Genomic DNA, 23,362 nt, shown 5'->3' on the forward strand with positions numbered 1-23,362 from the left:
TTGGGTGGGAGAAGTTCGATGGAGTTGTTACTTTGTGGTTTGACGTCAGTGCAAGGTACCGTTGTACATAGGCGCAGGTACGTATCCGTCCTCTGCTGCGGAAATGTGGAGAGACAGAAAAAAAAAAAAAAGATCGAAAAAAAGAACCCCGCGATGCCTGGCTGCCCAGCGGTGCTCTGTTCGTCACTGCTGCCCCACCAACATCTTGAAAGCTTCCTCGTTCAGCCCCTCCACGGTCGTACACTTGTCTCTCTCACCAACACTGAGCACAGTCAATCCAAGAAACCTATCACAATGTCTGCGCAAGTTCCCACCAACTTCAACGCCCAAGAGGCTGACAATCTCGAGGATGTGAGCTCGAACCCTTACTTTCTCCGTTTCGCGGACGAAATGCGCTAACTTCTTTTTTGCGTCCAGATCGAGAAGCAATTCGCCGTCAAGGGTACACATGCTACCACTGCCATCTCCGAACCTATCCACGATCGCGAGCTAACCGCTAGAACGTTTCTGTAGTCGTTCAGCACATGGAAACCTACTGGAAAATCCTTGAGAAGGTCAAGGGCTCCACGCTGCGCTTGACCAAGATCGATGACGAGATCTACGAGCACCTGAAGACCGATTTCCCCGAGTTCGACCCTGCCGCGACCATCAACGAGGACGAGATGAAGAGCAAGTCCGGCAAGGAACGGTGGCGCAAGTTCATGATGGCCTACGAGAAGAAGATCGACGATTACAACTTTGGCACCATGGTCCGCGCCAGCCCCAAGTTCGAGTACGGCCAGAACGAGGTCATTTTCGGTCAGTGGCCCCCCGCCGACCCTGCTCTGAACCTCGCCAAAATCACGTTTGGCGATTCTGGCTCTCTCATCTGCTAACTTGTAACACAGCGCCCCGCATGCAGTTCTACGCCATCGAGATTGCGAGAAACCGCAACGGTCTGAACGACTGGATCTACGAGAAGGCCCAGGCCGCCAAGTCTAGCTAAAGGAAAGACTTTTTCGACGATGAACGTCGTCTTGAGAAATGACGCTAAACAGAGATTGACTTGCGATACCACCTGTGCTTCGTCACCTCGGCCAGAAAGCGCTTCGCCCGAGTTAAGAGGCTATGGGCATGAACATCGAGCTGCGAAAAGCCTCATGATTTCGGACGTAGGATTTCATTGAATGGTGATTCCACGGTCTCGACCTCATTTATGATGCGTATAGCACTTGAGGTCTGGATGCTGCTCTCACTCCACCATCCTTGGACGTGGCTTATGAGAATGCGACATCATGGAATTAAATCATGTTGGTAACTTGAGTGTGGTACATACTTCAAATTGAGCAATATACCAGGTAACTGAAATCGAAATGATCCTACGAGCCCCCCTCATGAAAAGAATGTACACACGCTGCAGATACTGCTGCTAAAGTCCGTGATAATCTGGAAGACCTGTTCGAGGAGTTCCGCAGAGAACATGCTCAACGCTGCACAAAAAGCGGAATTTCCGCCAGTGGTGGGAGGGAGATGCTACCATGTGAGGAGCTAACAAAGGCATAGCTATAGTAGCAGCCAAACTTTTCATTGTTGTATCTCGAGGTTGTTTCACGGCGATTAACTTGGATTCGCCCAAGGTGAGGTCGGCTGACCGCCTTGGAGAGATGGTTCAAGCGCCAACATGATGGTAAGCGGATCTCGATAGGCTGGCCATACCCGCAAGGTGACATGGAGAAATTCATAGACGATGGATGGACCCATGTTCGAGAGCTTGCTATCCAGAATGCTGTAAGCTGCAAGGACCGATAGATCTTGTAACTAGCGGATGTCCAGCGAGCTGGGCCTGGCTCAGCAAGGGTGATGTGTCTCGATATTCCTCTACTCAATGTTCTTCGACATATTCAAGTCTAACGGCTCTTCCGTGAGATTCGCTGAAGATATAATGTAAAGTGGCACTTGAAGTATATGGTAAGCGAGGCCAGATAGATACTGGATCGAACAGAGAAACATCGTTTTGCTTGGCTGTGGTCAAGATTTGTCATTTCGAGAGTTGATGATTGCAAGTCTGTTTGACTTGGCGATGATGTTCCAGGAAGGCACCTAGGTAGGCAGAAGTGGCCCAGGAAGGACCTTGTGGTCTATCATTTCCTCGGCAGATGGGTGTAAATGCACATGTTCCATCTAGAGCTACTAAGATACACATCTTATTGGCACGTGACGAGGGAAGAGGAAAGTGGTATTTCTAGATGATATACAGACGGATGAGACATAGGCAAATCCCAATCACCTTGCAGGTGGTTATTAGTTCCAATGAGTTATGGTGCTGGTCACGTACATTGTGGTTGTGTCCATTTACTCTCATGAAGGAAGTACGTTGAAAATAACCCAGACGATTGACGAGGTCATGATTGAGCTGCCTCGAGCAGATAGAATAGATGGAATCAAGGCAACTATAGTAGGGCGCAAGGCTTGAACGTGACTAGCAAATGCTGCCTAGGTATGCTATGAGTGACAAAATTGACCATCCACCGCCTGTCTGTCTAGGTACCTTAGGTAAGGCATCGCAAGTTTATGTTCAGCTTGATAGCGGCGTATTCCCGCCTTCGCTAAGGTAGTTCGAGTCTATGGTTTATTCACTTCGTATCTCTTCTCAGATGAGTTGTCAGAGAGGGAAGGCGCCTTCGAGTTCTGGGTCTGCTTGCTCCTTCCACCTGAATCATTACGAGCTTTTTACCTTCCGCTTCCTGCCTTCCACTTAAACTATACCGCCTTTGCGATGTTGTTTTCGAGGAAGGAGTAGGACTTGAGTCTTTTCTTTACCTCTTCGCCTCCTTCGCACGCTTTCGCCTGTCGAAGAATCGGAACCCCATCATCCGCCTCACATCTTTATCTTTGCCTGTGGCTGGAGTTTCTTCTCGTCTTCTAGCAACGGAGTCATGCTACAGAAGATCGGCCGACTGCTTTGAGGGAGAAATATCCTTAGCTCTGTGGCCACACTTTTGAGCTGCCTCAAAAGCTGAACCCAGACGCCTTGAACGTTGCATCCACAGCGCCATCAGCTTCACTTTCGCATTGCCTCTGCGCTGCCAATCGTCTTCCCTACAAAGAAGGTATACGACGAATGACCCATCTCAAGCAAGCAGCACTCGCACCTCAACAGCAACAACCATGGGCCAATTCACTTCCCAGCCCCGTGACGACACCTCGCCGCCGCCCGATCCAGTGCTCAGCCCTTCGAAGGGCACAGGCGGCGAGCAAGGAATCCCCGTGATCACTCGTATCCCCACCGAAGATGGTAAGACAGCTACTGGTAAGTCTGAGTTGTGCCTTACCCCCAATCTCCAAAGCCCTTCATTTTGGAATTCTTTTTAACGACGCATTCTAGTGACCATCACCCTGCAAGAGACAGCATTGACGTCGGCCTTGGCCTCGACCTTCACCACCTCCACGCTGTTGCCAGTGATGACAACTCTGATGACTACACTGAGATCTTCGCTGACTACCTCCACGCTCTCGTCTACCGAACAGAACACGTCACTGCCCAAGTCGACTGGCTCACCTGACCAGGAACCCCACGTCACTCTTTCAAGGACCACATTGATTATCATCAGTTGTTCTGCTGTCGGGGGCTCTTTGCTCTTCCTGTTCCTCATCGGCATGATTCATGCTTACGTGCGCCGAAGAGACGCGATCAAGGAAGATGCTAAGAAGGAGGCTGCTGTTGCTGCTGCTGCTGACATTCAGGAGCGCGAGCTGGATCAGTTCTCTCACCAGCCTCATCAGCATGCCAACGAGAATGGCTACAGCACGGCCACGTCTCAACCAGCCCCACGTGCGTGCTCGGAGCCGGATCTGTACCAGCACTTTCACCCGTCACACGAGGTAGCCAACGCCAGTTTCCGTACCCTCCCCGCCGCATACCCCGCGTATGAGCCGCATCCAGCACAGGTTGTCGCTGAGCTTCCTGCCGAGCCATATGGCAGCGGTCTTCCGCATTACGGTTATCGAGGATAATCTAGATGGAGGGCCTTGGTTGAGATAGGTTCGGTAGCTTATGGTGGTAAGCATTGGGTCTAGGTTGGAGAACAGAGGTTCTGGATTCACTTGCATCGTCAAGTTGGGAACATATCATTGGCTGGATGGAGGGTCATGTAAGTAAGTCTCTTCTCCAAACGTTAATAATGTTGGCGGTCGTGGTGGTTTCGGAGAAGAGCTAGGTACCCGCACATTGCTGTCTTACGGCTTTTTTTCGGAATGCGATTTTGTCTTTCACATCTTTCACCGTTTGGATTATCGTGTGTAGGAATACCATATTTGGAAGGCGTGTAAGGTACGTACAAGGAGAAGAAGGACGGTCACATTAGCAGACGTCGACGGGTCCGAGGCTACGACACCACGACTCAGGGCCTGACGGGAATTGCACGGTTTTGAGCATCAAGCCGCTGCGGCCCATTGCCCGCCCCCTCTCCAAGTCTCGCTCATAGTAACGTTCCGGCATGGCCCGTACGGGACGACATTGGCATCCATGGCCGTTACCAACACCGTGGTAATGCAGAGTCGGGGTCGTCGAGCCGGGCACGGGCAGATTTTCGTTGGCTTGTATCTGCTCTTTTTGTGGCCGCCTTCCTACGTACGTTTCATATGGCAGACTCCGTAAGCAACTGACAGCCAGGCCTGTACATCAACTCTGACCAAATTGACCGAACCTGGAAGCAGTCTTCATCATCGTGAGGATGGAAAAAGTAGCCGATAACCGATCCATCTTCCTGCATGACGCTGCTGGAGACTACGTACCGTCTGGGGTATTTCCCCGGGAATAGAGCGGAAAAGAAGATGTATATACTTCGTTAGTCTGTATGCCACGCCGCTTCAACCCCAGATGGACAGGGAAGCCTGAACGGGGTAAGTCCAAGATCAGACGGGGTGTGCCAGAAAACCGGACAACTTGGCAACACCAAGACGATGTGAGACTCGAAGGCAAGATGGACAATCTCCATTTCCAAAGGGTCGTCCGGAAACTGACCAGCTGAATCTGTCGACGATATGTCTACAACACTCTAGAGACTGACTCCGTTTTCTTCAACTCAAGGTGGAGTATGCGTCTTGGTTTCCACTGCTGTGGCTTCGGCTTGGCCGTATTTGAAAGCTGGGGTTTCTCCAGCTTGGCTTGAACGTCGATGAAGCACTCTTGACAAGCATGGAGGCGCTAATCGAGCTAGGCCCGTACAACGCAGCAGTCATGCCCCACGCCCCCATGAGCCCTCACGAATCATGATTCTCTTGATGATCTGCAGCCGTTTTTGCGCTCGTGCGGCTGTGCTTCCGATTGCAATATGATACTTTGTCGGGCAGCTCGCTCAACTTGAGGCATTCAGGTCTTGTCCAGGTCGCGTTTTTCGATTGACTCTGAGCTCTGCCCCTTAATCAACCTTCTCTGCGAGGCGGGCTGTTGTGAGGAAACTCGGATAGACAGCGGAGGTCGGTTCGAGCCTACAACGACCAATAGCGAGGGCATCGCGGCCTTTGTCCCGTTTCTCAGCCACCCGCTGGCCGAGCAATCGCGCCGTATGGCGTTGCATCACATCGCATCCAGACTTCCGTCCTCGTCCCGACTCTGACCGCTACCTGCCTTAGCTCCCACCTTTCATCAGGTACCTTAGGGTGAGTAGACCCTCGGCTGACCGGGGACATAGCCGCTACCGACGTGACTGGGTGGAATCCATCCGCCGTTATTCCCGTTCACATTCCCGACCCTGGGACGGTCTCTCTTAGTCTCATATTGCCGTTTCTCGTGTGGGTGGAGGTTCACTAACACAAATTGTTATATCCTGCAGTTCCCTCGTTCGCTCGACGCCAGGTTCTTCAGGATTCACTCATTCACTCACCTCCACTGCTTCACGTATCTCCATATGGATCGTGCTCCAACCTCGTTAAACATCAAGTTGGAAACGGTCATGGAGCTTGTACCGATTCACACTCTCTATCTTCAGCCTGCAAATTCGTCTTGAGGCTCCAGACATCATCGGTGTTGCCGTCTAACAAAGTAGTTCCCGACTATGACGAACAAGATGCTAGATATCGAAAAGGCGCCTCAGGGGTCTAGGGGAACCGACTTTTCGCCAAGTGCCAATGAGGCTTCTCAACCGCCAAGACCTGACGCCCGTGTCGACGCCAACAGCACAATCATTTTCAGATACTTGGCTTTCGATACAGTCCTACCCGCGCCGGCCGACATACCTTTCCCAGTATCGGCCGAGTCGCCGCCAGAACCAGCACCCCCGAACCTTTCACACTACACCTCACCTCTGCAATGGCCTCAACCCCGGAAATACCTCATGCTAGCGCTGTCGTGCGTCGCCACCTTTCTCACCGCATACACGGCCGGGTCGTATTCACCACCGTCTTACATCATGGCCGATGACCTTGGCACCTCTCAGCTACTCGTCTTGACCGGTATCACGACCTTTTGCATCGGTTTCGCCCTCTCACCGATGGTGTTAGCGCCCCTATCGGAGATATATGGCCGGTATCCAGTGTTTGTCATCTCTGGCGTTGTATATGTCATCTTCCAAGCCGTCTGCTCTGTTGCACCGAACCTGACGGCCATGCTCATCGCCCGGTTCCTAGTCGGTGTCGGCGGCTCCGTCTTCAGCTCGGTCATTGGCGGCGTCATTGCGGATCTTTGGGCAAAGGAGCAGAGAAACACCCCAATGGCCCTCTTCAGCGGCGCCGTGCTGGCCGGAACGGGAGCCGGTCCTTTGGTGGCTTCACTCATGGTCAAGAGAATGGGATCGCCGGACGGAACGCTGGCATGGAAGTGGATCTTCTGGCACCAGGTCATCGTCGACACTGTTCTTGTCATTGCACTCGCTGTTCTATTTAAAGAAAGCCGAGGCTCCGTCATTCTATCAAGGAAAGCCGAAGCTCTGAATGCGTGGTATGAGGAAAGGGAAAAGGCAGGACTCTACGGCGTTTGGCTGGAGGATACAACGAATAGCAGCGATGGTACCGACACGGCTTCGGATTCAGGAGGTGATACGCAGGTGTGCTCCTGCTGCGGCCTCGAAAAGACATCCGCAACTTGTCAGTCGAGTCGTCGATGTTCTACCCAGCTTAAACCCCAACGGCTGCGTTGGCTGGTCAAGGAGGACGAAGAACGGGCGTCCATCACCACGCTGATTTCAATGTCGGTATCCCGACCGTTCCACCTTCTCTTTACAGAGCCCGTGGTCTTCTTCTTCTCGATCTGGTGCGCCTTTGCCTGGGCCGTCCTCTACTGCACGTTCGGAAGCATCCCTCTGGCCATGTCACGTAGGCGCAACTGGGACATTGAGCAGTCGGGCTACTTCTTCTCCGCCATGATCGTCGGCTCCGTGGTCGCGACCATCGTCGGTGTCCTCCAGGACAGGCTCCTCCAGCTACCCAACTGGCGAGCCGATACCGCCCTCGATGAATCCTCCCGCTTCTGGCTCTTTATGCGGCGTCGTTTCCCTGCCGAGGCGCCAGAGTCGCGCCTGTACTTCACCTGCATCACAGCCACCTTCCTCCCCGCGGGCCTCTTCATCTTCGGTTTCACAGCCAAGCAAGAGTTCCACTGGATCGCGCCCGCCTTTGGCATCGGGCTCGCCACGTGGGGCATCTACTCGGTGTACCTGGCCACGTTCAACTACTTTGCCGATATTTACCACAAGTATGCCTCCTCGGCGCTGGCTGCGCAGTCGTGTTGTCGAAATATCCTCGGGGGCGTCTTCCCGCTCGTCACGGGGGCCTTGTTTCGAAATCTCGGGGAGGAACGCGCGGGCTCGCTGTTGGGTGGGATTGCCACGGGCTTGACGTTGATTCCGTGGGCGCTCGTCTTCTTTGGTGAACGGATCCGGGCCAAGAGCCGGTTCGCTATCGTGAGTCTTGGATGCCCTCGTGCTTGTTTGCAGTGTTCGCCAGCTAACCCATACAGACTTTGGAAGCCTCACGATAGTCAGTCCAAAGAGACAGTCGTATTTTGGATATCTTGACCAAAGGGTTCTCAGCAGCACCCCGTCTTGCTGTATAAAAAGGATATATAGTGAAGACAATATGAAGTCATTACATAAGTGCTCAACTCGCACGATGCTAGTATATCTAACGCGTTGGTAAAGCCGAGGCAAATCAACTCTGAGAAAAGATGTATGAGCAAATACTTTTGTGATTGAGCAACTGTCTTTCCCTTTGAACTAGCCCGATATAACTTCTTGAAACGCTCATATCATACCATAACACAATGGGAATACCTTCTATCCGTACTATACACTTCAGTCATCAACGCCTTCAAAGCTGGCGCAAAAGCCTCTACAGCGCCTCAATAGTTTTCAGCAACACCTCAACACCCCTCTTCTCCAGCTCATCGCCGCCCTTGAGCAAAGACGACACGTCACTCAGTACACCAAGCGGAATGTAACAACCTGACTTGGCCTTTTCCAAGCTTTCTTTGAGCCTGCTGGTATGCTCCCATTCCTTGGCTGCAACCTCTGCACGCTCAATGACACGGCTGGATATGCCGCACATGGCAGCACAGTGCATTCCGAAACTGCCCTCGGCAATCCCGTCTTCGAGCTTGTATAGGAACGTGACGCGCCTCTCCTCTTCGTCCACGTGAATCTGCATGCGACGTGGGCGAATCTCGGTATGATTCTCGAACTCGGTCGCCAGGGAATGGTAGTGCGTCGCAAAGAAGCCGACACAACCCACGTGTGTAGCAATGTGGTGCAAGACAGCCTGTGCAACTGCAACTCCGTCATAGGAACTGGTTCCACGTCCGAGTTCATCCAGAATCACCAGAGAGCGTGGCGTAGCCTCTGCCAGGATCTTCTTCGTCTCAGACAGCTCCACGAAGAATGTTGACTGAGAGGCAAAAATGTTGTCATTAGCACCAAGTCTTGACATGATTCGGTCAACAGGAGTAAGTCGAGCGGATGTAGCCGGAACATGGCATCCGATTTGGGCCATAATAACGGCAATACAGGACTGCTCAAGTTAGCTGGGGTTCTGAGTAGAAGGTTTTGGTATAATGTGACTTACCATTCTCAGAACGGTTGATTTGCCCGCGGCATTGGCACCAGTTAATAGGTTGATGTTTGGCGAATCACCGCCAAGTTCAATATCGTTGGGGATGAAGTCGGCCACTGCATTCAACATGCACGGATGACGCAGCTCGGAAAATTCGACAACACTGCGTTCCTGGTCGACGAATTCGGGGCGACAGCTAGGTTCGCCCAGTGAAGACGAGGCCTTGGCGAGACTGATGAGGCAGTCAAGTTGTGAGATGATCCTGATTGACTGCGACCAGGTTTCGTAGTCGGCGTCGAAACGGCGGAAGAACCGCGCGGCCACCTCCTTGACGATCTGTGAATGAGTCTCTTCCGCTTCTTGCAGCTCCCGAACCAAGTTTGTGAGCTCGTCAAAGTAGTATCGCTTGACACTTGCAGTGGCCGACATCTGGCGCCAGTCTCTCGGCACCTTGACGGCCTTGGGTGCCTCGATTTGGTAGACCTCCTTGCCAATATCGGTGAACTTCAGCGTCTTGCACTTCAGCTCGGACTTCTTGCCCGTGAGGAGAGTCTGCAGCTCTTCCTTGATGGCTTCGATCCGATCTTGGCTATTGTCAAAATCTTCTTCGATACCACGTTCAGGAATGAGAAGCCTGTCTTCCTTCGCCTTCTTTCGATCAAATGCAGTTTTCCAGTACGTCAAAGGCTCGCTGAGATTCGGCATGGAAGCCACCAGGCGTTCAACCAAGCCATTGCCGCCACCAACTTCTCCCAATAGCTCCATGGTGTATTCGATCTGTTCGAAGCCTTCGAGCACGCGCACGAAGTCCTCCGGCTTGCAGGAAGCAGCGTGGATTCTGGAGATGAGGCGTTCTAGGTCTGGCATTCTCGTCATTTGAGATGTAAACTTCTCTCGCATGCCCTTGTCGGAATTGAGCATGTCTACGGCATCCAGGCGTTCGTTAATACGCTTGATGTCGCAAAGAGGGTGGCACACCCATTGGCGGAACAGCCGCTTGCCAAATGGTGTGACGCAGCGGTTCAGGAGAGTGAACAAGGTGCCATCCTGCCCACCGTTCACTGTGTTGGAGAAGATCTCCAGGTTGATCAAAGTCTGACCGTCGAGGATGAGGGTTCCGTTGCGGCGGATAGGGGTATACCAGTCGAAGCTGCCCTGCGACAGGAGGTCGCCCTCCAGTTTCAGAACCCTCAGGTACTGGACCAGGGCACCAAGGGCAGACATTAGCAAGTCCTTGCCCTTAGCTTTGGCCAGAGTATCAGGCCAGGCTCCCTCACCATCATCTTCCTTGGCGAAGTAGTTGCTGTTTTCGAGCTCACGACGAGTGGTCTCTGCGTCCCAGAATTCGCTGCCGGACTTCAGGTAGTTCCAGATAGTCATTGGGGATGTGTTGTTCTTCAAGATGCGGAGAGCTTTAGTTGAGATTCGAGACTTCTCCAGAATCAGTTCTCTCGGGCTTGTCTGGGCAACAAATGTCTCGAACTTGGTGAGGTCGGTATCATCTTCGAATTCAGTGACGGAGAATTGACCCGTTGCGCAGTCAACGAATGTGATGCCAAAGGCAGGGTTGCCGTCCACTGTGGACTCCTTGATGGAGGCGCAGTATGTAGCCAGGTCGTCCTGCAACATGCTTCCATCGACGAGAGTGCCACCAGTCAAGATGCAGGCTAGCTCTCGACGGATGATCTTGTCGGCCTTCTTGCTCTTGGCCGAAGTGTCGCCTCTCTCGCGCATTTCTTTTCCGAGCGCAGACTCCATCTGATCAACTCTGGCAACCTTGTAGCCCTTGGCGACGAATTGGTTCACCCACATGTCGAGCGAGCTCTCTGGAACACCGACCATGCGCATGTTGACACGATCGGTCAACTTGAGATCAAAGAGCTGGTGACCAATGGTGGCATCGTTTTCGTAAAGCTCGTAGAACTTGCCCTTCTTGAAGAAAACGACGGTGTCCCACAGCTTCTGCTTGATCTCCCAGTATTGCTTCTCGAAAGGGGAGAAGTTGTTCCAAGCACCCGGCGGGACGTACACCGACGACGGATCGTAGTCAGGGTCACCTCGAGGCTTTTTGTTGATATCCACAATGTTGGCAAGCCAGGGGTAACGGTCCTCCGGCTCTCTGGTATGCGCCTTCTCTTTGGTCTTGAGGGTACGACGAGCTAGTTGCGTGGGAGCAGTGCGGGTGGTGGCAGACGCAACGTTGTTAGGGTCGTAACGCCACTGCTGAGCTGTTGAAGGAACTGGGACATCCAACATAGCCTCGTCATCTACTTCTTCGTACTCTTCTTCCTTGATGGGAGACGAAACGTGAGACTTCTTTCGCGACACCGCCTTGCTTGTTGCGGGGCGTTTCCGCTTCTTAGATTGCGAGCCTTCGTCCGACTCGTCACTAACGACGAAATCAATCATATCTGGTTTTGTCTGTCAGGCCATGACCTGGTTGCGCAGAGACGAGACTACTCACCATCATCGTCCTCGGGCAGATCATTGCTTGCAGCGTCCTCCTCATAGTCATCGCCATCATCCACAATGGCTGCCGTGGTCCGTGTGCGGCGGCGTGTGCTTGCGGTTCGGAGTCGGACGAATGGATCGTCATCCTCATCGTCGGAGGCTTCGGCGTAATTGACAGGCTTTCTGGACTAAATGGGGCATGTCAGCACAATGCCTATCACGCTCAATGGGGGATTTGTGAAGTACCTTGCGGGTTGGGCTTGAAGACGGCACAGGTAGCTTGGTAGTAGTCTGTGGAGTCATATGCTCAGCTGAAGTACATGGCGATGGCAAGGAGTCATCGGCTACCTTGACTGTCGAGACACTCAAGTTCTCCTGCGAGCTAGCGGGCTCGATGGCATCGCTGCTGGGCACGGGAGTCAAGCTGGACGATTTTGGAGCCTGGGGAAGGGTGTTCGTTCGTTTCGATTCTCTTAAGCAAGGAGACGAGTCGGGAGCTTTGGTCGTTGGGTTCGGTGTCGGTGTTGGGCGAGAAACACTGGTGGATTTAGAGAAGAACTGAACAATGGTCTTTTGGGTTCCAGCCGATGACGACGCCTGGCGCTTGAGGGTTGGAGTCTTGGCCGGCGTACGAGCGGCTGAGGAGGACCTCTCTCCCATGATGCCGACTGTTAGTTGGTTCTGTGTGCGGCAGAACAGCGGAAAGAAGAGAAAGGGATGGGCGAAACAGAACGAGAGTCGTGAAGCTCGTGGGCTTTCAAAAGACAGGTCAATAAGATACGGTTGGTGATTGGAAAGAGCTATTGGCAGATGTGCCGATGTGCTGGGAGAGAGAGTCAAGGAATGTCGGTACGGCTCAACGCGAAAGGTGACCCGCGTTGCCCGATAGTATTGAGCTTTGTGTGTGTTGAAACTGATCCCAATCAGGACGGAAGCTGGGGACCAGTGCCGGGATGACGCGCCAGAAATTAAATTGAAACTCGAGAAAGTCGCGCTCTGAACGCGTCTGAAGTGGCGGGGCCGCGTTCTACGTTTAATTGAACGATCGGGGGAGGCGGCTGCAGGGATCACTGGTGGGGGTCATCCTGTGCCTGTGCCCACAGCCCTACCTTACGTAATACTCTCAGACTGCCTCCTTCCTATAATGAGGTAACGAATATCAAAACCTCATCTCTCAATGATGAGACTAGAAGAAGTTTGTAGCTTGTGCAATGGTCTCATTCATATGGCCTCGTCCAATAGAATTTTCAATCGCGCGTATACTATTCTTCCTGCAAGAATACACCTTCATATAGATACCTGTCTCGGAAGCGAGCAATGCGTGAGTACCAACGGATTCCCGAGCGAAAGTCCCAAGTGCCTTAGCTATACGCATAGGACTTCAATCAGCCCGCACTTTGAGGCTCTAGAAACACTGGAAGACTTTTTAAAGAGTATAGATGATGAATAAAGCAAGAACAAGATGGTGATGCCAGGTCTCTCACACCGCGGAACCAGGACGGTCACCGACAACGCTCGCACCATATGTCGACCCTACCTCTTCCATGTGAATGCCATTTTCTCACAACAGCTATGTACTCATATCAAGCACGCGAAGTCGAATATAGCTCGGCTACGCGACCAACGAATGTCCCGCGATCTCATGATGTGAGGCTTGTACGGATGCTCTAGGCCAACTTACTCGTTCCGCATATTCTGAGTGAGGTCGCATTCCCGAAAGGCTCGGAAATGTATCTCGCTCTTAGATCTGAAAATCCTGGTGCTATACCTCTGGTATGGCGTAGCCCGCTTGCCCCAGAGGCTTCCTTTCACTGCTGTTGCTTGCCCGGGGTCTTGTCAGATCAAAATTTCAAGGGAACAGATGAGGCAATCGGCTTCTCTGACTGCCAGGATGAACATAGAATCGATCAAATCTCTACTTGCATGGACTGACCAAACCAGGCTTGTCAGCCTGCTTCTATAAGAGTTGTCTCGAACCACGCAAACTCGAAGAGACTTGGTGAGTCTTGTGAAAGAACCACAGTGTCCTGCGAGTCGCCACATCAAGTGTCATTATAAGAAGTTTTCCCGAGCTCCTTTGCAAAGCAGAATTCTGAGGTTCTCAAACTACAATTGGCTCTCGTTGATCGCACCCTGGCAATGGAAAGGGCAGCGGACATCGTACCCGAACTCATTACTCAACCCTTGTCGTAGCATTTCTCAGCTGCTCCAAATGCACGTTTACGAGATGCGACCTTGCGTACATGTTGCAGCCGCAGTCTTTTGGCCCGAGGCTGTCCTTGAGTCCTTCAGATTGGGAAATCTTCATCCGAGGCTTTAGCCGCCGGTGGTGGCGGGTATTCATCCGGTCCCAACAGCTTCAGATAGATATCAGGGAATCATATCCATGAAGCAGGACCAGAGGTCATCAGATACTCACAGTCCGCGGCAGCGGGGGGCCAGGATTTATCAAAGAAAGCCTCGGTCTTACTAGAAGTCATGAAAACTCCCACTTTGCTCGGACGGTAAGCTGGGCCGAGGTCAATTGGGACAACATGAGAGAAATTTTATAGAAATCCCCTTGGAAAACTCAGGGGGTTGTTCGCAATGTTCTGGGAAAATTGAACGGGTTTCGGGCAGGTTGGAAAGAAGTCACAGTCTCAGCGAGCCAGATGGCAAGGGTCCTGCAATGGGAGTTCTGGACCGGGGGTTCAATCTCGTCTCCCTCATAGATCCGAGTCTAGACCAACAAGGCCGCCGTTGTGTAATTCATCACTACAGAATTCTTCGTCTACTTTACGGCCGATGCTCGATACTGCTTCTTCCAGTCCTCCGTAGTGCTGCATTGACTGTCAGTCCACCAGCTACAGGAGCCTGTCTCAAGGTGGCTGGGGGTAGTAGAAAAGGATCATGGCCATGTTGGGAGCTAAAAGTCGAGTGCTACAACTATTGCCAATGCCGAGCCTGCTCATACCCAAGATGTTGTTTGAGAGTGCCTTCAAAAAGGTGTCTCTGGATCGAGAAGAAGGATTCATATCCGTTCCGGTATACTGGTCCGGAAGCCACGGACAGCGCCGAGAAGATCTGCAGCAACCTTGAAGCAGGACATTTTGCTCTTTGGTCGCTGATGATATGCGGGGGACAGAAAGCCCTTCCTCGACTGGTGTCACTGCAAGTAGCCGTACTCGCTTGAACCAAGGCCGAAGAACTTGCCAATGTTTATCTCCCCAGCCTGAACGCAAGCCACGGGGCGCTCGGCATCCTCGATAAGCCGACGTCTAGTCACCAAACCAATCTTGGTGGCGCACAGCATCCATTGATGAATCAAGAATCGTCAAGTGATGGCGATCAATCCTTAGTCCTCACCTCCACACCGATCTTGGCTGTTTGCTGCCGGTACTAGAAACGGTTCTGGGGGACTATCTTGGCGCCCAGACAGCCTTCCGTCCGACCGATGAACTATACTAGAGCGCAAATGTCAAAGTCTCTGAAGAGAGGGCATTCCCCTGGCACGGCCGCAGAGGAGCGAAAAGTCCGAGGTTGACGAGCTGTTGGGACAGAGTAGGTAGCACTCGGTCTGCGGGTATGGGCCAAGACTTAGGGTCCCTTGGCCGACATTCCCGACTCCCATGCCGGTCAGGCTAATGACAGGTTGTCTCATAAGATTGAATGGTTTATGCTCTCCTCGTTGCGTGCGCGGGCGGTAATTTCTACACTGGCCTAGCCGACTGCTGGTAGTCAGTAGTAGGCATCGCAATAAGACTCTCAAACACGAAGGCGAAGCGTAGCATGCTGAATTAAGACCAGGATATTGGTACGGAAACCTTCCCTTCGAAGGTTTGGAGCTGTCCCAGAGACTGCCATGACACGGGTCGCGCAGAATGATTCAATTTTCTCATTCAGAAACTCACGAAGAGATCAGAAATGGTTCGTAGGCGACGCGGGAATTCAAACCCAGGGATGGGCCGAGAGGAAAGGGGGGTATGGCGAAGTCCAGGGCAGGGAGAACGTTTGTTGGCGCCAAGAGGCGCCAAGAAGGATTCCATGTGTTGAGTCTGGGCCATGGTAGTTGCGGCGGCGAGGTTTCTCGCTTGGGTGAGAGAATTCCGTCGTCCTCTTTGGTAATACCACGGCTGTCGACTCGACGACGCGCGCCCTAGCCCTGGAAGTGACCAGGGTACAGATATGCATGTGAGCGTCGTTGACTCTGCTTGGCTGCATCGGATGCAGGAGGAGACGAGAAGAGTCCTTGTCATCCGTCAGCGTTGCATTCATGGAACTCGATCTCAGCTTCGTCAGCAACCAGGCGGCCGGCAAGATCCTGAGCCTGTCAATATTCTACCACGGGGTCTATGAGACGAATTTAGGTACACACAGCATCCAAAATTTGGTGCATGAATGAACGCATGGAAAGGTGTCACCCGCCAATCAAGTGCAGTGGTTTCTCTGAGTAGTCAGGCAATGCAGGAATGGTTTTAGGATCTGGAAAGAATCTAGCTTCGTGATGTGGTTGAAGTTTTGAACCATTAATGTGGGTTCAAATGGTGATTAGGCCAGCCGGAAGGTAAGAAAGGTGTGGTGTGTAGTATCTCAGATGGAAATGGATGAGAAGGATGCGGGATTGGATGCGGTGTGCAACGCGGTTGGAAACTAGAGCTTGGGGGCCGTGTGTAGCTGAAAGCTGATGGCTGAAAGGATTCAGACAAAATAGCATCCAAAGAAAAAAGCAAAGGGAGTGTATCATTGTCGTGGAAGAAGAGTATGCCAGCGAAGCGAAGGCTGATGTTGTGGTTCTAGGTAATTACTTCGTATAGGTAGGTAGACATACCTAGGTAGTGCTCAAGTTCCTGCTGATGCCTGCCACCCGTTGGTCGAAGGTTCCTGCCTCGACCGCCTCCATGGAGAGTACGTACACTTCATCTGTTGGTCGAGGAAGGGACTGGAGAGTCGAGATGGCAGGACCCTACTACGTACCGTACCTACTCCGTACCAATCTTGGGGTAAAGGGTAATCTCAGGGAAGGTGACTGGACGAACCCGGCCCCGCCTGTCACGCTGGTTCCACCAGTCCCAGTCCATTGGGCGCCAGCTCCCTGAGGTACACTAAATGTGAGCTTTGCCCGTTTTTGCAGGCGGCCAGATTCAACAAACTTGAGAGATAAGTGGAGCCCAGAGACCCAACGTGCCTAAACTTAAACCTAATCTGGCGGGGCGGGACACGCTGTCAAATCATGGGGTAACCTCCACTCTCCTCAGCAACTACCAAGTACGCAGTACCTTGAGGTAGGTGACAGCTGCACTGACATTGGCCAAAGGCCGTGCCCACTTCTCACCCACCCACCTACCGCCAACCTCACCTCCCTCTCTCTCTGTTCTGGGCTAAGGTATTGTTCCCTCGCTCGTAGAAGGTCCCTTTCTCGAGGTAACCTTTGCCTATCTTGCAGCAAGGTGAGTCATGTGAGCCTTCTCCTCTCTCACTGCTTGCTTGGAGCCTAGCGCGAACCACTGGGTGAGCAGGTTTGGTAAGGTAAGGTATCGCAACCAATTTAGGTTGGCCACTAGGACCGAGGGAGTCCTTCCAGCCTTTTCTCCAACTTTAGGCTTCTTCTAAGGTATCGTATTGACGGGACGGAATGCTAGTGCTGTTGGCTAAGGTAGTCTGTGTGAGCTTACTGTGCATTGAGGCGGCAATCTAGATTCCTATCAGCCACCCGACCTTCTTTGGCTGCTTCAATCCGAGCCAGCCGCAACCTCCCCCCTTCGCCTTATCTCATTGTTCTTGTCTCGTCTCTTGCTTCGCCGAATGCCCTGCTCCGTTGACGCCACCTGTATCCCTTGCTAAGGTGTTTGGCTAAAAGAGACTGTACACTAAAAGAGAAAGTAGGCCTCATACCTAGTGGCATAGGGAGGGTCCCTCACGGAGTACCGTGGCTTCCCCAAAGTCCCCGTTCTTTACCCCGTGTTCTCGTCAAAACAAGTGCCTGCTCGTCGGAGTCAGCGGGGAAGATACGCGTGTCAGTTGATTGGATGCCCGGTCATGATCCAATTGCGTGGCGGAGCAGCTAGCGCGTGCCAAGCTGTCGGAAGCTCAATCAACCTCCGGCCTTGCTTCCCATACCAGCTAGAACGTCCGGGGGTCCTTGTCAGCCCGAACCTTGACCTCCAACATCCATTTCTTCCAGCTGCCAGCTTCCATCTTGGACAGGTAGCTAACCTTACTCCGTACCTTATCCTTCAACCTCCCGCAAACAAGCCAGAGCCATCATTGGGTCAGTGAGTACCTACACTCCTCTATTCTACCTTACCCTACTCTGTACGCGGTAAGGCACGAATGCGCCTCCAATTCACTCACTCACTCACCACCGCTTTTGACCATCGAGAATACTAAACCTTGGCGGTGGCTTGCCTCACTTCCTTTCTCCCTAGGCCACACTCTTGTATTTGCTTCCAAGCTTCTGTTTCCCCTCCATCTCTTCTCCCCCAATCTTCCCCTTCTGAAGCCACCGATGAAGGGAATATTCCATTCGACCGGCGCTAATGTTTCTCTTAGCCCTCCCGTACACGTGGCTGCGAGTAAATCCGAGAATTTGTCACTATGTAACCCTCCATCGAGCTACGAACATCGTCCATTGTCTCCCACCTGACGGCTTGTGTCACTCAATCGTGGTCTTTGTGGCTTGAAGGATTAGAGGGGGCTCTATCCGTCTTTGCGGAAAGGCACATGGCAGCATGGCAATTGTCTTCTTGGCTGTCGTATGCCACGTCCTTACTACGGCAAAGGGAGTATTGGCAGTTCCTGCTTCGGGAAGAAGCCTGAAAGATCCTCTGATCGTACCCTGACATGTAAGCGGAACGGACAGCGAATGCATATGGCGAGCAACAAGAGAGCGAGAGAAACGTAAAGAGAGGAGAGCACTGCCAGGAACACGTCAGCAGCTTACTGTGTCACTCTGGCGTTGGCTGGCGAGAATTATATTCGGAAGCCCGCATCTTTATTGCGTTGTGACCGCAATTTGGCCTATGGAATCTCTTGTATTGATGGTTCGGAAGCGTCTTCCTATTTCCCACTCGGAGGCCAAGCTCAATGGGAGACTATCTATAACGACATCGCACGGGGACGACGGCCCGGCTGGCAGTGATGCACCCCGACTAGGAGTCTGAATGACCCAGGACAGTGGACACAATTTGAGCATTGCTTGATACGTCCGCGACATGGCTAGAACGGTACAGATGTCGACCATGGGCCCTGACATGCATGCACAAGCCGTGCTACATACGCACTCGCGGGCGAATGTAGGCGGGGGTTCGTTGATGGGCGTCCACCAACACAGAGTAGTAATTTGTCAACGGCGGTACGGGTACGGACTACGGAGTAATATGCATTGGCTTTGGTTCCACTACTGTCTGCAAAGCACTTTGGTACAGACACGGCAGCGTTGGCGGTTATCTGGTATGGACGGTTCATTCGCAGAGAAAGACTCACGAGCAAGAGGAGAGACACGCCTAAGGCTGATATCCACTCACCCGGAGTCGCTACTTTAGCTACGTTTGGTGGCTGAGGTTGGGGTCCCCAGCTTAGTCTTCTTGGCAAAGACGCAACCGCAGGGGGAAGAAAAGTCACGAAGTTGAGGACAGGCGGGGAGACTGAAATTGGCATGCGGGGGAGAGATTGGATGCGGAGGAGGCAAGTGCCCCGGGTTGGTCCCTCCCCCGGGAGTGGGAGGATGGGGATGTGGAATGTGGGATGAAAGAAGGCAGACTGACAAGGATGAGTAAAAGGAGAAAGTTGATACAGTGAGTGTCTTCATCCGTAAATTGTGTGTGTGTGTGTGAGTATCTGAAATTTGAATAGGTAGATTGCTTCGGTTCCGAGCAAGAGTAGAGAGGTAGGGGTGCCTCGGCCTGATTTCGCATCTGTCTCATTTGCATCGTCTGCACCAACGCGAGAAAGATGTCGGATGGAAGTGCAGATGGAATGCAGTGGCGGACAGATCCAAAACGGGACAAGCTGGCAGGATCCGGATCCTTAGAGGCGGCAGAGTTGCAACTGCAACGGCAGCGATGCTTTCTTTACATACTTCTGCATCCAAGGAGATGGGTGCGCGAGACTCGAGATACGTTCGGAGGTAAGGTACTTACCTATACTTTCATCTCGACTCGAGCGGCCTCCCGTTGAACTGGGCGTTCAAGGGCGCAGGCCAGGTACCTTGATGTACCCCAGCACCAGGATTTGACAGACCGAGACCACCCCTGCCGCGAAGAGTAAGGTATCTAGGTATCTTCCTCTATCTGAGGTACTCGTGTACTTTGGGCTGCTCGCTCTCTCTTTTTCCACAACACAGAAACGCCATGGATATCACACCCGCTCTTTGCCAAGACCCTAAATCTCTGGGGGTTGGATTCGACTGCCCAGTTGCAGTACCTCCCTAGCTAAGCCAAGGTAAGCACATTGGGGTAAAGTCTTGACTTTTCTCAATGGAAGGGGAAGGGGATGGGCAAGGTCCCGTCTTGGTGAGATTGATTTAAAGAGATGAGTCGCTCCCGAGATTCTCACCACTTACTTCTTGTTTTCTTACTTTTGGCTTATGCTCGGCTCCTGCCTCTCTTGCTCTTGCTCTTGCACCTGCTGCCCCTCGTACTGAGAGAGAAGCACCTGCACCTGCACCTGCGGCTGGTTGCTCCTGCCCTGACTTCAGCTCCCGTCTCCGAAACTGATCCTTCTCACCATCTCACTCCGTTTGGTGCGAGGAATAAAGTTGCCGTGGCGAACCTATAGTCCCACAGCACAAACACCGTGGAACCATCTTGAGCTTCAGCCTCAGATAGTTTCTCCCTCCCGCCAACGCCACGTGCGATTTGCATATTTGGCTGCTTACTTTAAGTTACACGGCTTCAGCTCTATTATCGTTTCCTCCGAGGTTGCATTTCCACCGGGATCAGCTTCCAACAAAGGTCTTACTGAGAGTCTCACCCAGAGATCTCACTCTCATCCGAGACATTCATCAACTTTTCGGCCGTGAGCTGCCCAGGACCTCGCTCAATAACACCAACCCGAGCCATCTCGCCTCATTCCTCTGAATACCGTAAGGTAGCTTCCAGGGAATTTGCTTTATAAGTCACTCTTCGACCGGAGTCTCATCTGTCCCATTGACTTTCGATCTTCCGACTCCTCCCCCTTCTCCGACTTGATCGCCAATCGCCAACATGTCGACCTCCGAGAAGGATATCAAGAACGGTGCGGCTGTGGACCCCTCAATCGAGGTTGAGTACGCCAGCGACCCCGATAGGGCTGGCTTCGACCAGGCTGCTACCAAGAGACTGTTGCGCAAGATCGACTGGACCTTGATTCCTTTCCTTGCCTTGCTGTACCTGCTGTCCTTCCTGGACCGCACCAACATTGGCAATGCTCGTCTCGCTGGCATCGAGAAGGACCTGGGCATGCAGGGCCTCGACTATAACGTCGCCCTCTCAGTCTTCTTCCCTTGGTATGTCGCTGCCGAGATTCCCTCCAACTTGGCCATGAAGCGCTTCCGCCCTTCCATTTGGATCCCCTGCATTATGATCGCCTGGGGTATTTGCTGTACCCTCATGGGTCTCGTCCACAACTATGCCGGGCTCTTGGCTGCTCGCATGGCTCTTGGTCTTGCTGAAGGTGGTCTTTTCCCCGGTATTACCTACTAGTGAGTATCACCCGTCTCCGGCGAACTGGTTTATCCAGCCATCTAACCTCTCTACTTCCAGCATTACCATGTGGTACCGACGTCACGAGTGCGGTCTTCGCATGGCCATCTTTTTCTCTGCCGCTACAGCGGCTGGTGCCTTTGGAGGTCTCCTCGCCAGAGGCATTGTTGAGATGAAGGGCGTAGGAGGCAGACCCGGCTGGGCCTGGATCTTCATCCTTGAGGGCATTCTCACTCTCGCAGTTGGTAAGTTGCGATTCCCAGGGCTTCATGTAAAAGCAGTAGCTCGATACTAATGCAGTTCTCCCCGAACAGCCATCGCCGCCTTCTTCATCATGAACGACTATCCTGCTACTGCCAAGTTCCTCACTGTCGCCGAGAAGGAGGAGGTCACTCGTCGTCTTGAGCAGGACCGCTCCGCTCTTGCTGATGAATTCAGCATGGTTTACTTCAAGGATGCCATGAAGGACTGGAAGATCTGGGTCCACATGGTTAGTTGCAGTACCCAGACAATTCTGCTTTGCATGCGCAGGCGTACTGACAAGCATCTCCAGCTCATCACCATCGGAATTTACACCCCCCTCTACTCCTACTCTCTCTTCCTCCCCACCATCGTCAGTGGCCTCGGCTACACCAACGAGACGGCCCAGCTGATGACAGTCCCCCCGTATATCGTGGCCTGCGTGTGCTGTATCAGTGGTGGTTGGTTGGCCGATCGCCACAAGCAGCGTGGCATTTACATGATCTTCTTCTGCCTCATCGCGTATGTGTATCGTCTCACGTCCCAACAAAGACTGCAAGCTAATACTGTCGTCACAGAATGACCGGCTTCATTATGCTGCTTTCTTCCCAGAGCAACGGAGTGAAGTATGCTGGCTGCTTCTTCGCTGCCTCCGGTATCTACCCCAACGTTCCCCAGGGTGTTGCTTGGAACGGCAACAACATCGGAGGCTCCGTCAAGAGAGGTGTTGGTATTGCCATGCACGTCGGTAAGTCTCGATCGCTACTCACCTTTGTCAAGAAAGTGAAGATTACTAACAGAACATAGGCTTCGGTAACCTTGGTGGTGCTATTGCTGGCTTCCTGTACCAGGCCAAGGACAAGCCTCACTACTACCCCGGCCACGGCACACTCCTGTCGACATTGACCATGTCGATGCTTCTCTCCACCTTCATGACGATCTACCTCCGTCGCGAGAACGCCCGCCGAGACCGCGAGTACAAGGATCCTTCCCAATACACTGCTGAGGAGAAGGCTGCCGAGCGTCACAAGGGTGACAACGCCACCTTCTTCCGCTACACGGTTTGAGGGGGCCATGAGTCTGTTGATTTCAATGCAATTTTTTTTTTTGGCACAGTAAATTGTTGTTCTTGTCTGTATAATGCAGTACATACGCGGATGATGCATATGCTATAGAGAAAGAATGGGAGCTTTCAAGGGGATAGATACGGCTTATTCGAGGTCCCCTTAGAGCTGGGTAACAAAAATAGAGGCACATCTACGTCGAGATCATTCACTGTGATTCCTATCTTTGCAAATGTGACATGCGAATACAGTTTTGATTAAGTTGTCAGAAACATGAAGCTGACCGAACAATGGTGCTATCAATGCTTAATGGGGATTTTGTCACGAATCTGATGAGGCTGCGTCTTCGTGAGTAATCACTTACAAGTAGTCTCTCTAAAAAGCCGGATGACACTCAAGACCCCAGAACTGCTTTCAAATCTGCCTCTGTGCAAAGGACAATTTCCCCTCTTCCCGCTTCTGGTACCGCCTTGGCTCTGGTCCCCAAGAAGGGGGCGGAGTCTGCCAATACCCTTGGCCTTTACATCCTTTCCCCCGAGACTTGGGGAGGTCGGGGGAAAACTTGGGGAAAACCTGGAGTAAGGAAGTCAAAATGAGGGGAGTTTGACGCCAAGATTTAGTCGAAAGGGAACAGGGTAGCAAGGGGTATATTTGCGTTTGGGGCACCGGATCTGTGATTGTCTGCGAGATCGGGCCAACTTGATGTTTGACAGCTCGTCGGGCCCGTGTGATGGGTCCAAGGTACGTAGTACTAGTTCCAGTGCTAGTGCTATACTACAGGAACCTGGAACTTGCCGATTGAAGCACGTCATGCAAATGTGAGTTTGACAAGCTGGATCGTGGGACGAACCGCTGCCTTTCCGTTTCTCCGACCGTGGGGGTAGGAGACTCGTGAAGGGGGTGAGGCCTCCAGGTCTCAAATGGACT

The 23,362-nt window shown here is 52.5% G+C and overlaps 5 protein-coding genes across 5 annotated transcripts; 4 read left to right on the plus strand and 1 right to left on the minus strand.

The window, feature by feature from the left end:
- Nucleotides 1-294: 294 nt before the first annotated feature.
- HER10_EVM0009773 (uncharacterized protein) lies at nt 295-985 on the plus strand (the record flags this gene model as incomplete). The annotated part of the gene is made up of 4 exons (XM_035479248.1): nt 295-351; nt 418-442; nt 514-798; nt 888-985. 4 exons carry the CDS (start codon nt 295-297, stop codon nt 983-985), a joined length of 465 nt encoding a protein of 154 aa, XP_035337570.1.
- A 2,162-nt stretch (nt 986-3,147) lies between these two features.
- On the plus strand, nt 3,148-3,993 carry HER10_EVM0012608 (uncharacterized protein; the record flags this gene model as incomplete). Its single annotated transcript, XM_035482001.1, has 2 exons — nt 3,148-3,289; nt 3,365-3,993. 2 exons carry the CDS (start codon nt 3,148-3,150, stop codon nt 3,991-3,993), a joined length of 771 nt encoding a protein of 256 aa, XP_035337803.1.
- Nucleotides 3,994-5,866: 1,873 nt separating this feature from the next.
- Nucleotides 5,867-8,011, plus strand: HER10_EVM0013296 (major facilitator superfamily transporter). Its single transcript, XM_035482659.1, has 2 exons — nt 5,867-7,877; nt 7,934-8,011. The coding sequence occupies exons 1-2, from the start codon at nt 6,036-6,038 to the stop codon at nt 7,952-7,954; spliced, it is 1,863 nt and encodes a 620-aa protein (XP_035337861.1). The 5' UTR covers nt 5,867-6,035; the 3' UTR covers nt 7,955-8,011.
- Nucleotides 8,012-8,192: 181 nt separating this feature from the next.
- On the minus strand, nt 8,193-12,445 carry HER10_EVM0012890 (MutS domain V). The gene is made up of 4 exons (XM_035482269.1): nt 11,719-12,445; nt 11,486-11,660; nt 9,034-11,432; nt 8,193-8,979 (listed from the first exon to the last, which is right to left on the minus strand). The coding sequence occupies exons 1-4, from the start codon at nt 12,130-12,132 to the stop codon at nt 8,305-8,307; spliced, it is 3,663 nt and encodes a 1,220-aa protein (XP_035337828.1). The 5' UTR covers nt 12,133-12,445; the 3' UTR covers nt 8,193-8,304.
- A 7,679-nt stretch (nt 12,446-20,124) lies between these two features.
- On the plus strand, nt 20,125-22,483 carry HER10_EVM0006016 (major facilitator superfamily transporter). The gene is made up of 6 exons (XM_035475614.1): nt 20,125-21,130; nt 21,192-21,376; nt 21,446-21,621; nt 21,685-21,893; nt 21,950-22,119; nt 22,179-22,483. Exons 1-6 carry the CDS (start codon nt 20,655-20,657, stop codon nt 22,436-22,438), a joined length of 1,476 nt encoding a protein of 491 aa, XP_035337253.1. The 5' UTR covers nt 20,125-20,654; the 3' UTR covers nt 22,439-22,483.
- The last annotated feature ends 879 nt before the right edge of the window (nt 22,484-23,362 follow it).

Source organism: Colletotrichum scovillei (genome assembly GCF_011075155.1).
Source record: "Colletotrichum scovillei strain TJNH1 chromosome Unknown Contig00002, whole genome shotgun sequence".
NCBI classification, from domain to species: domain Eukaryota; kingdom Fungi; phylum Ascomycota; class Sordariomycetes; order Glomerellales; family Glomerellaceae; genus Colletotrichum; species Colletotrichum scovillei.

Coding starts and splice junctions, on each gene's coding strand:
- HER10_EVM0013296 (XM_035482659.1), top strand. CDS start 6,036: ATGACGAACAAGATGCTAGATATCGAAAAGGCGCCTCAGGGGTCTAGG. Junction 7,878..7,933: donor CCAAGAGCCGGTTCGCTATC/GTGAGTCTTGGA, acceptor TAACCCATACAG/ACTTTGGAAGCCTCACGATA.
- HER10_EVM0012890 (XM_035482269.1), bottom strand. CDS start 12,132: ATGGGAGAGAGGTCCTCCTCAGCCGCTCGTACGCCGGCCAAGACTCCA. Junction 11,661..11,718: donor CTTCAAGCCCAACCCGCAAG/GTACTTCACAAA, acceptor TGCCCCATTTAG/TCCAGAAAGCCTGTCAATTA. Junction 8,980..9,033: donor AATCAACCGTTCTGAGAATG/GTAAGTCACATT, acceptor TAACTTGAGCAG/TCCTGTATTGCCGTTATTAT.
- HER10_EVM0006016 (XM_035475614.1), top strand. CDS start 20,655: ATGTCGACCTCCGAGAAGGATATCAAGAACGGTGCGGCTGTGGACCCC. Junction 21,622..21,684: donor GGAAGATCTGGGTCCACATG/GTTAGTTGCAGT, acceptor AAGCATCTCCAG/CTCATCACCATCGGAATTTA. Junction 21,894..21,949: donor ATCTTCTTCTGCCTCATCGC/GTATGTGTATCG, acceptor CTGTCGTCACAG/AATGACCGGCTTCATTATGC.